Source organism: Falco peregrinus, chromosome 1 (genome assembly GCF_023634155.1).
Source record: "Falco peregrinus isolate bFalPer1 chromosome 1, bFalPer1.pri, whole genome shotgun sequence".
In the NCBI taxonomy this organism is placed as follows: domain Eukaryota; kingdom Metazoa; phylum Chordata; class Aves; order Falconiformes; family Falconidae; genus Falco; species Falco peregrinus.
In genome coordinates this window covers 24,754,806-24,767,009 of record NC_073721.1, presented here as the reverse complement: position 1 = coordinate 24,767,009, position 12,204 = coordinate 24,754,806, and the positions used below count along the sequence as shown (strand labels likewise).

Here is a 12,204-nt window from a genome sequence, read left to right as displayed (position 1 = left end):
AGCACACACACTCAGCTCAGTTCTGCTTTTGTGGATGTCTGCTCTTTTTTTTCTCAGAAATGTTTCATGGAATATGTAGTTAGTGATTCATATGTAGCGGCATGACCAGATAAAAATAGGAATGGAACGGGCTTTGCAACATGTTTGTGATCTTGGGAGCAAATTACGGATCTTGGGAGCCAAAAATGTGGATGACCTGCTGTAGGTAACTTTATGCATGCTTTTAACCAATTGGAAAAAGTGAAGCAAAGGAAGAATAATTTCTCCTGAGACTACAGTTCAGGTATGATAACTTCATGTTGCAACAGCTGATGATTTCACAGAGTCTTAACATACAGCAGAGCAAATAGCAAGCATATTTATTAATGTCTTGCTGGTCACTTCAACATCTTTTGCCTCCAGCCTCACAACCTAAGTGTTGAAATTGCTGTGGCTGGGATGACAGTGGTAACTGAAATACAGTTTCAAATGCCTGTTGTTGCCTGTGTAAAAAGCCTGCTATTCCCTGTGACTCCTACATTGCACGTGTTTGGTCCATTTGACTTTTGTATGCATGCAGTGGACGTTTTTCACTCCCCTTTTTAGCTCCAGGATACAGATCTATTGTTTATAAGAGGAAAAGTAATATGTCTTAGTTATTATAAGTGATCTACCACATTTCCTTGTCTTGTGAACTGTGAAATCCCTTCTCCCCTCACCCCCAATGGCTCCAGCTAGTTGTATGATCAGTACAGCCATGTATATAGCAAAGTGGATGCTGACCTTATCACTGTTTTGACTTTTTTATTTTTCTGTATCTCACGAAGGTATACTGGCCGAGTTTTTTCAATTGTCTGTCCCTTTTAATTATCTCGATGAAAGTCATTTTAAGTAGCTTGATCTTCAAGAGAGGGCTTGTACAAGCCTATCTGCAGGAACTTCTACAAGATGTTACAGAATGGGCTATCATGTTTGCTAGAGTTTTGAAAGTTTTGAATGGTAAATGTGAGTGCTTTTATTAGATGTTTTGCGATGACAGCAGTGAATCCCAGCTGAAAAACAAAAACCCCATTGTACAAACAAACCGTAAATTATGTGTATGTTCATCCAACTTGTAGTGATAGAAGATTGAGGGATTTGCTGCTTCAAGCTAGTTCATTTTTATGAGTGCCTATTATATCAGAAGAATAAATAACACTTGTAATATTATTGAATGAATAACTGAACAGAACCCTTCAAATGTGGCATCAAAAGTGGCAATTTTCAGCTTCATATATTTTTCAAATATGTTTACTCCATCTGTTCTTTGTTACCATGCATTCTGGTAGGTATACTTGCTGTCCTCAAGGTCTGGCTTAAGTTACCTGCTAACATGGTGGGGATTCGCAGGAAGGACACGGTAATTTCAAGTAACAAGCTTGGTGTAATTTTTCCTTTTGGGTAGGAAAAATTTGACTTTGAGTTACAGCTAGGGACTGCTTTTGCTAATGTGGAAATCGTTGTAGAATTCTCTTAACATCATCACCAGAATAGGCTCACAAGAACATAAAATTTCATTGACTTTCTCTTGTACTAATTTTTCTGAAAACTTCCCGTGAAACAAATACTGGTGTCCATTGGCTTCTCTAAATAGCAAATCACTATTAAAACCAGACTTCTTGATGATGACTGTATTAATCCACTGCTGATTATATGGGTTGTGGTTGAGAAAAATAGATACAAGTATTTGTCAAGAAAATAAAAGTATTTTTCTCCTGTATTCTTTAGATTTTCACAGGACTAGTAGCTTTGAGAAAGATTTGCAACCACCCTGACCTCTTCTCTGGTGGTCCTTGCATTTGTAAGGGTGTACAAGATACTGAAGAGGAGGAAGCAGATCAATTTGGATATTGGAAACGTTCTGGAAAAATGATAGTGGTAGAATCCTTGCTGAAAATATGGCACAAGCAAGGTCACAGAGTATTGTTTTTCACTCAGTCAAGACAGGTAAGATGATCAGATTGTTTTTAATTTTAGTTGCTACTAAAACTACAAAAGTGCCTTTGTGTGTCCCAACAACACTTGTAATTAGAGCCACCTTTTGTAGTGTCATTCTCAGAAAATTAACATCTTTTGGAAAAAAAAATCCAAAATGACTACTGTCTTTGGAATAATTGGAGACCAGTTCCAAAGCTCAGTAAGAACGATAGTGTTGTGGTGCTGTCCAAATTCAATATGATGCATCAAAGTTTATATCAGTTGTACCCATGTTAATACCAGGCTGAAGCAGTGGTGATGTATTCATTGTCCCTGCTGTGTGGTTTCAGGATAGAATTAGTAGTCAGTGTGCTTGCTGTGTTTAGTGCATGTGCACATCTAATCCTCAGAATTGCGTGCTTTGGGCCAGTAGCACGGACAGTGATCTTCGTTTGTTTTCCCTATGTATTCACCATTTTATCTTGCTTCTGTGGATTCCTTTCATATGCTGCAGCATTTACCCAGTTCATTGTCTTGAGACCATGGCTCTGGGCTTCTCAAACCAAGCAGAAACATTCCACTCATGTTCAGCAGTGAAAGAACTACTTTCTTCTTTTCCTCCAATTACATAAGTTAATGAATTTTCTGCTCATTTAAGATTCAGTTGGTTTTGGTTGTTACCTTGTTTGTTTGATTGGCACTGCAGTCAGTACCAGAAATTCTTATGACTTGATCAGACAGTTGCTCAGTCTTTTATGTCTGGATTTCATTAATTTTTTCCCATCACAACAGATGCTGCAGATACTTGAAATCTTTGTGAGAAGCAGAAACTATTCCTACCTCAGGATGGATGGCACCACGACGATAGCTTCCAGACAGCCCCTTATAACAAGATATAATGAGGTGAGATGTTGCATCCCACACACTAATGCCTATTAGTGAGTATGGTTCATTCCTCTTTGGGCTGTTTTTAAATAGACTGCTTCAGGTTTGAGACACAAGACTGGGGAGGTCAGTCAAATGAACCCACTTTCTTTGTGAGAGGGTGGTGAAAAAGTCATCGCTCATTTCACACCGAAGTTGGGTTTTCTGCTAAGAAAAATGCCGTTGAAAAGAGGGAAAATAGAAATTTTATTGGACAACAGTAAATGGGATTTAGATCACACTACTTTTATTTGTCAGAAGAGAGGCAAACAAGGAAATACGTTGCTTCTCTTGGCTTGCTTTGCACCTTTGCAAATAATGCTGATAATTTTTGTTTCCTGAATTCTTTTATCTTGTACTTTGTTAATTCTTGCTTTAGTAAAGTCTCTCTTGTGTTATAGGACAAATCCATATTTATTTTTCTTCTAACGACTCGTGTTGGTGGCATTGGAGTTAACTTGACTGGTGCTGACCGGGTTATTATTTATGATCCTGACTGGAATCCCAGTACAGACACACAGGTGAGTTTGGCTCATTGCATTCCATTTACCAGCTAAGTTGAAATAAAACTGAAGACAGAATGACATTTATCTCCTCAAATAGTATTAAAGCACTATGTTGTTCTTCCCTAAGTTGCTGCTCCCAGCAATGGTCGCTTAGGGTGCAGTTCACATTATGATTACTCTTGTGGCAAAACCAATTTAAGTGGTTCCCACCACATCCTCTTTATGCTGTTATACCTTACCACTTCAATATTGTCAATTCATATAGTCTGTTTAGAGTGCAGCCAAACAAACAGTTGAAACTGCCTGGGTTTTTTAAATAAATAAACAAACTAGATGTTTCTGAAGAGAGAGTACAGCTGTGCCAGCTCTTGATTAAGCATGGCTGTTCATGGTGGCAGTGCTGGTTAAGAAAAGGAGAACAAGCGTTGCTTAAATTGGCTTTGTCTCTAAATAATGATATGTCACTACGCCCTTAGAAGCTGTTAAGCCAATACCTTAAAGAAGTTGTTCTGTATCTGATGGTGTGATGCAACTGTGGTTTATCAGATCTCTTAACAGTATATGAGGCTTACATGTTTGAGAGGAAAGAACTATTTTTTATGGAAATCCTACATAGCTCTGACATCTGCAACTGTGTAGTCTGACCAAGAGTGGTTCATTTTAGCGATCGGTTCAAGATGTTTGTAGGAAAGCTTTCAGCTGAGAAAAAGAAAAGTTCAATGTAAATATGTATATTAAAGCTCTATTGTGAAATAAATCCCTTTTGGAATAAGTATATGAAGTACATATCCTACATACGAGTTCTAATTTTAATATAATCTATTTTCTGAGATTTTTTTTGCATAGATGTCTTGTACAATTAGAGACTTGGCTTTTTACATATGTAAGCTTTCTAAATTGTTTTCCTCTTCTCCCAAGTTAATTGTCCTAATGCTGTAGAAATACCACAGCTATGTGACTTCTTGAACTGTTTCTTAAATGTCCAAACTAGGTATGAAGAAGTGGTATCAATAGCTCTCTGTCAAACACATGTCTGATGCTAATATCTGGTAACCAAACCTTTTGTGTTCCAGGCTAGGGAACGTGCTTGGAGAATAGGCCAAAAGAAACAGGTGACTGTGTATAGGCTTCTCACTGCAGGTACTATTGAAGAGAAGATATACCACAGGTCAGTCAGAACAATTTCTTGGATACAGCTGTATGCTCAAGAAAATGCTTATAGTGAATCTGAGGTGGTGTAACTCTGGCATTCCTGTGCATGTGCACCCATGGCTTCTAACCTCCAACCCTGGTCATGATGGGCATGGAAAACTCTTTACAATATCTGCTGAGAAATGGTCCTTCTTCTAATATTAGACTCCCAGCTGCAAGGCTGTGCTGCTGCCTCCTCAATTTGTTCCAGCAGCTGTGTCCAGCCCATCCAGAATTCACTGGAAATAAGAGAGTATAAGGCATAGACAGGAAAAAATGAGCCCCTTACTCAGAACATGAGACTCAGCAAGTCTGCAAATTGAAATCAACAAGTTCTTTATCCTGTCCTTAGGATATATAAAGATGAATGTGGTACGTACATCCATTTACTACTCTGTACACCCAATTTGATTTTATTCCAAAGTAAGAGAATTAAAACCCAAGAACCACCAGTTATATTAACATTATTTATTTGTGAATTCCAAATGAATATACATGGTGATCCTCTGTCTAGGCATTACTCCTTAGAACTGGACGCAGATGAACGAAAATCTCTAAATAATGAAATACCCACACTTATTGAATGCCTTTTTTAATCTGTTTTACCTCATGGACACAAAGCATCCACTGTTGGTTGGCTTGTGTCCTTCTGGCATACTTCTGTTTGAACAACGCTGACCACATCAAGGAAGTGGGCTCTTCTGACAGCATCAGATAGTCATTTATTTCCAGAACAGTGCAATGGGCCCTGAACTTTAAACAAGTTGTCTTTTCTCTTGGCATGTGTGTTCTTCCCTGCAAATATGTGATCATGCTTGCAGGAAGATAAGAAGCTCAGTTAATTCTTAAAAACTTCATAGTCTTCTAATGGGTGCATTACAGTAACTGGCACCTATGTTTGAACTTAGTTTTTGCCAGTTGGATTTAAAAATAGTTTCCCCGCTTAATGCCAGCAGAGCCAAAACCATCATAAAAAACTTGTGAACTAATTTCCAGCTTTATTTAGGGATGTATTTTTTGTACAGGGAAATACTGCCTAGATCTCGCAGTCAAAAGCTGTGTGGTACAAACATGGCATAGAAGTAGATTTACCAATACTAGAAGACTTTTTGCAGCTTAGTTCTCCCCTAGATTTATTCCTTTTAGTCCTCTGCAGATGGGCTCTTTTTTCCCCTCCCTCTCAACCACAAGTCTGATTTCCCTTTTCAGTGGTTGTCATCCAGGCATCGCCATCAGACTGAGCTACTCTGCTGCTTTTGATTCCTCCAACCAATCAAGCCATTAAAATGTTATCATTTTAACAAGTTCTTGTTTTTGTTTCAGGAGCTTTCTGATAGTTTTATTGTAATATATGCACGCTTTTCAACTTCAAAGGACAAAAAAAAAATCTAGCTGTGAAGTTATTTATTGCTTAGTTAAGGGATGTCTCATAGGACATTTCAGGATGGTGGTTACCTGTTGTGTTATAGGGTTGTTGCAAAACAATAAATCCATGTGTTTAACAATTTAGAGGGTTGTTTGAAAGTTACTAACTCAAGATTGCTTTTTGGAAACTAACATAATCTTTCCACTGCTTAATTGTTCTGCAGGGTAACGTTTGTGCTTATACAGTTTTCTGTTTAAGTACTGTATTCAGTACTTAAACATAGCTAGACATTGTTTCATGCACAAAGTACTTTTTTTTTTTTCTTTTTTAGACAAATCTTCAAACAGTTTTTAACAAACAGAGTGCTGAAAGACCCTAAGCAGAGACGCTTTTTCAAATCAAATGACCTTTATGAACTTTTTACACTGAGCAGTCCAGATGTGTCTCAGGGGACAGAAACAAGTGCAATTTTTGCAGGTACATATTTCTTTCTATTTGTTTAAAAGAGAAAATGTTTTAAATGTTTGATAAATGGACACTAATTTAATTCATCCCTCAGGTACTGGTTCAGATGTTCAAGTCCCAAGACACCAATTGAAACGGAAACTTGAAAAGCAACCTGATAATGACACTTCTAAAGGTGATCTCCATCTTATGGAAAGCAGCTCACCAAAGTACAGCAAGCCATCCAATTCCTACTCAACCACCTACATGACAAGTTCTTCTTCTAAAGCAATAGAGGCAAGTGAGGACACCAAAGGAAATTTGGAAGCCTTTGGCCAAAATAGCTATGCAAAAGATAATGCACAAGCTGCTACTAATATAAATTCATTGAATGGAAGCAAGGAGGAAAGCTTGGAAAGAGCTGACAAATCTATGTCCCAGTCATTGCGAGGTGATGCAGGGTCTTCAGAGAATGCCAAATGTCCGAATGCCGTGGTGGCTGATGAAGTACGTGGAACAGCTAATGCAAATAACAGGGGAGATTTTAGCCTTATATGTGGTGCTGTTGGATCTCCAGAAAAGCATGTTGCTAAAACTGAAGATGGGCAATTGGATAATAATCATTATAAATGTACCTCGAAAACAAAGCACAGGGTGGGTATGCTGTCACATGAAAGGCACAAAGATAAGTCTAAGAAGAAACATCACAAAGATGCCAAATTTGAAGGAGAGCGTATTCCTCATCTAGTAAAACAAAAGCAGTACAGAAGGGAGAACAGTGAGGCGAAGGAGGAAGACTCAAAGAAAAATGATGATTACGTGTTGGAGAAACTTTTCAAAAAATCAGGTAACCCTTGTTATTTGGCTGCTCAACAGTGACACAGTTCTTAGAGAGGTATATAAGATGCAAGTGACTAAAGAGCAGTTCTGGTACTGTAATGGTTAGAGCTACAATAAAAAACGGGGTTTACCTGTTCTGTTACTGTAGTGAAACATTAAAATACTCATCGTTGAAATCCTCCAGTTATGAATGTGCTAATTACCTTGGCACACACATGTCAGAGATCTACAGCATTCCAGAAACACTTCTGGATGTAGAGGTAATGCAGTGTTTCTTCTGGAAATAAAGACATAACCAGCCTTCATTTGCACAAGCGTTTCGCTTCTGTCCTGTCCACAACAATAGAAATTATCAATTTACCCACATAATTGTCAAGTCTGTTGTGAATAATGACCTCATCAGCACAGCAGAGGTGGTTTGCTGTCAAATTGGTTGCCTAACTGGTAGAAGGGATTGCCTAACTGATAGAAGGGTGTTCGCTTATTAGAAATAACTGTACTGAAGTGCTGAATATAATCAACCTGCAAAAGTAAAAATGTGATTGAGGCATTCACTTAAATGGTGAATATTTAGTTTTACAGATAACCATGTAAATTATCAGATGTCCTGCTTCACCTTTTCTTGTATCTTCTGGGTTTTAGGCGTACACAGTGTTATGAAGCACGATGTCATTATGGAAGCTTCCAGTGCAGACCATGTGCTGGTGGAAGCAGAAGCAGACAGAGTGGCTCAGGTTGCCTTAAGAGCCTTAAAAGTCTCTCGACAGCGATGTTTAGGAGCTACTTCTGGTGTGCCAACCTGGACAGGCATGAGTGGTCTTTCAGGTGCACCATCAGGAATAAAGTAAGTTCAATTCTCACACTGCTTTTCCAAAAATAGAAGGGTTCCTTAGGATGCTATGGATTTATGGTTTTTTTTGGTTGGTTTTTTTGGGGTTTTTTTTTTTTGGCACTTGGTAGTTGCAGTCACATGTATCAAAGTGGAGTTTTATGGGTTTTATTTAATAAAGACATGAAGGCATATTACAAGCCTAGGAAGTCCATTCTGAAGTACAAAGAAAGCATTATTGTTGCACAGCTGAGGAGAGAGAGTTTGACAGAGGGCTCTTGAGAACCCTAAAGTGCAAACCCAGTCAGTGTCTTTGGCAAAACTATCCTAATCATTTTGAGACGGATGTTTTATGGAGTTAATTCTTTTGTGGGTTTTTAGGAGTCGGTTTGGTCAAAAAAGAAGCACCATGATGCTTTCTTCACATCCCACTTGTGCATCACCTGCAAAGAAGAGCAAGGTAAGAGACACAAGCTAACTTTTATCTTTTTTTAATAGCTAATATATGTGAAATGTTTAAATTTATGCAACAAATATGATTTATACTGTAGATGTTTCATACCCATTTGTTGTATGATTATGTATAATTCTAGAAATTTTAGTCGCCCATGAATTTGATATTTCATGTTTTAGTACAGCATCTTGCTGAAGTTTGATTTAGATACAGCAGTCAGAAATTGCCACATGATCGGGTTGCCTCTCAAGACCAGCAATGCTTTTCTTTTGCTTGCTCAGTTCTAAAGTTGAAACTAGAACATATCTCTTTATTGTGTTTCAGATGACAAGCTTCTGAGTGTTCATGTTTGTTATTTAAGTCAAAACAGCAGGCAGATATTATTTTTTTTAAAACAGACTCTGTGAATCTCAATATCCAGCTTTCTCCATTGTATGTTTATTTGCAGGATGCAGATACAATAAAGAACGAAAACATAAAGAACTGTACTTCCAATGGGTACTTTGATGGAAATTCTGGAAGACCATCATCCAGTGCACTAGATTCTTCATCTTTACTAGCTAAGATGAGGGCAAGAAACCACTTTATTTTACCACAACCCACGGGGAATGAGGGAGATGAGAATCATCAGCAAGCACCCACCCCAGCCCTGAGTTCAACAGAAGGCGGTGAACTGCTCGTGAATATGCGTAACTTCATAGCATTCCAGGCCCGAGTGGATGGCGAGGCTAGCACTCAGGAACTACTGCAAGAATTTGAGTCTAAGCTGCCTGCAGCACAGTCCTGCACCTTTAGAGAACTTCTCCGCAATCTCTGCACCTTCCATAGGAGCCCGAATGGTGAAGGTGTCTGGAGGCTAAAGCCAGAATTCCGCTGAGCTTTGCCAAGGCAAGGCACTTGTCTGTGCATTCAGCCACCACTCTCCTTTCAAAGACTTGGTGTTTGTCTTTTAAAATGAGGAATAATTTCATATTAATGATTTAATAATTGACTTGAACAGTCGGTGTCCCAACACTTGCTGCAGGCTTAGAGCTAACTTAATTTCTGATTTACACTATTTATATGAAAGTGCCATCTACCTCATAGATGAAACAATACAAAATATCAGCACCTTTTCTTTAGAAGAAATCTTAGTATGAACAGGATGAAGAGTACATACCGACTTTTTATTGCAATAAGAACCATGGATGTCGCCATGGGTTGTAAGACTTTTATTTGATTTCTGTGAAATTCCAAGAACGTCTTCCTCAGTTTTCTGTATGTTACTTGAACGGTCATGGGGTACACAGTGTACCAGCAAAAAATAGAGATTATAGTGGTCAGCATGAGAGATTCACTTCTGCCAACAAGTGCATCAAAATCATTATATGACGCTTACATCAGTAGTGAGAATTTTGGTTTAATGTTGATGCCTTCATTGTTGCCAGCATCTAGCAATATGCTATGTAACTTAAATCGCTAGCTGACTTTAGAAATAATTCTACTGCCATGGAGGTTTAATCACAAAAAATGGAAAATCTGGTAGGACATTGAGATAACTGACAGTTAATAATTATGGAAAACTGATTTACACCATAATCGTCAATTTGGTTATAGTTCCATACATCACTGGCAGTTGCTTGGTACATTTCTTGGCGTATTTTTTACCACTGAGGTGAAAGTAACTGTTATGTTTGACACAGGTTGTGGACAGGTAATTGAAATCCCATTATGTCAATTCATGTGTCTCACTGTAATTTATGTAAAAAAATTTCCAGTTACCACTTAAAATTTTAAACCTTGACAAAGACTGAGGTGTTAGTTGGTCAGAGGGGGAATGGTTTCATTGTATTTTACTAACCATAATCGCTTTAGGCCAGAGACATAATTAGAGCATATACGGAAGTTACAGTTCATACCTATTCTGTGGACAGGGAAAATGTCATTCTTCCTGTCAGTCAGACAAGCTCAAATACCCATTTTCTTCCAAGGAATGAAGGATTGGATTATTTGTAGCAAACCAGAGTACTCCATTGGGTCTGTCTTCAGGGTATTAGTGTGCTACGTAAGGAAATCTTAAGGCGGGGGGGGGAAATGGATAGATTTTGAGAAGAAAACAGTGTTCATGCAGCAGCATTAAATTACTGTATGGCTTAAACTAGGAACAGTTAAATATGCCTAATGTCCTTCCTGTCCCTAAGCTATTGAGAAAGGGGAAAGCTGAGCTACTTTTAATTCTTTGTTCAGTGTGAAAGTATCTTGTTTATTTCGAGTGGAAGTACAAATATTGAAAGATAAATGGTGAGGCGAGAATATAAACTGTTACTTTGTTCTCCTAAAAAAAAGTCTTTAAGATAATTCCAATGGCTTTTCCTCTTGATCTTGCTCAGTGCTAAACAATCTGTGGAAATTTGCAGGAATTGGTGCCTCACTGTTTCACTAATGGTTCACTTGGCTTTTCACAGACTGGAGTTTGAGGGCAGACAGTCCAAGAATTTCTTTTCCTCGTGGCATTTGGAGGTGGGAGTGTTGCACCTTTTCCTAACATCTCTTTTCTGATCCTATCTGTATTCACTGACACTCAGTCTTTCAGGAGAGAGATGAAACCAAGAACTTAGACTGCAATTACAAAACATTTCAAAAACTGTATGTCTTGATATGACTTAAAATGGAGCAGTAGAAGAGTAAAAAAAAAAAAAAAATGAATTTTGCTGTTCTCTCCAAAGCTATAGGGAATTTTAATTGGTTTTGAGTGTCGTGTCCCCATGCATCGCTATGTCCCAAGAACAAACCAGGAATTCAGCTGTAAGCAAAGCTGCTGTTGTCACCTCAGCTGTCAGTTCTGGTGTCCTGCTTTATTTACTACTTCCAATCTTAAATACATAGTTCTTGTACTAAGAAAAACTTGCAGCTTCCTGCTGATCTGATAATGTAAATGGACTTGCATGTGTTTTTTAAAGCTCTTTGGCTTTTATGGACTTATTAAAAAAGCAAAACTAAAAGTCTGTTCTAGAAGTGTTCTTTGGGGATGAGGGGAAGAATGGGGTGGGAGAACCATCTTTTCCTGTATAGTGTGGCTCTGACTAAATGATTTGCATTATCTTTAAGTATATTTCCATATTTTATACAACTTCAAATTATGCATCCTAGCAACTGGATTTTTTCCAGTACTAGCTTTTGTTTAAAATGTTTAAAAGACTTAAAGAATATTAGCCTTAATACTAAAAAAAAAAATATTTTTAAGTATTTAAGCTCAAAAGTGTGTGATTAAAGGTCTGCAGGCTGATTTATAGATAAAAGTTGTTCTGGAATATAATATAGCTGCTATACATTTTAAAGTAGAAGAGTTATTTCAGAATAATCCTAATTTTATTCCATAAAGCATTATCTGGGGTTTTTTGTTTGTTTAGCTTTACTTGTCGCAACCCAAAAGGAGCTATTCAGGACAACCTCCCTGCCCTCGGGACTAATGACCATCATGATGTGAAACAACACCAGCCAACCACTTTTATGATTTATTAATACACAATATGGCATGTGGGTAGATACAGTAACTCAATGGCAATTACTTAACTGGATAAGCAAGTCCCATGCCATGGGTTTCTAAGAAGGGGGGGTGGGGGGAGAAAGGAAGATTATGGAAAGCGGTATCACCACCCATGGATCTAGCGGCATCCCGTTGGTCCTCTTCACTCTGGGTATGTTGGGTGGGGGGTTCCCACCTGAGTTTCTGTTG

At 38.1% G+C, this 12,204-nt stretch overlaps 1 protein-coding gene across 2 annotated transcripts in view; it reads left to right on the top strand.

The window, feature by feature from the left end:
• ERCC6 (ERCC excision repair 6, chromatin remodeling factor) overlaps positions 1–11,470 on the top strand; it is a 50,924-nt gene extending 39,454 nt beyond the window's left edge. For both annotated transcript variants that reach the window (XM_055803649.1, XM_055803640.1), the window contains 9 exons: positions 1,747–1,965; positions 2,728–2,838; positions 3,261–3,380; positions 4,439–4,533; positions 6,254–6,399; positions 6,482–7,213; positions 7,849–8,050; positions 8,417–8,495; positions 8,938–11,470. In XM_055803649.1, coding sequence (XP_055659624.1) covers positions 1,747–1,965; positions 2,728–2,838; positions 3,261–3,380; positions 4,439–4,533; positions 6,254–6,399; positions 6,482–7,213; positions 7,849–8,050; positions 8,417–8,495; positions 8,938–9,366 — 2,133 coding nt within the window. In that variant the 3' untranslated portion in view covers positions 9,367–11,470. The remainder of the gene's footprint in view (positions 1–1,746; positions 1,966–2,727; positions 2,839–3,260; positions 3,381–4,438; positions 4,534–6,253; positions 6,400–6,481; positions 7,214–7,848; positions 8,051–8,416; positions 8,496–8,937) is intronic.
• The last annotated feature ends 734 nt before the right edge of the window (positions 11,471–12,204 follow it).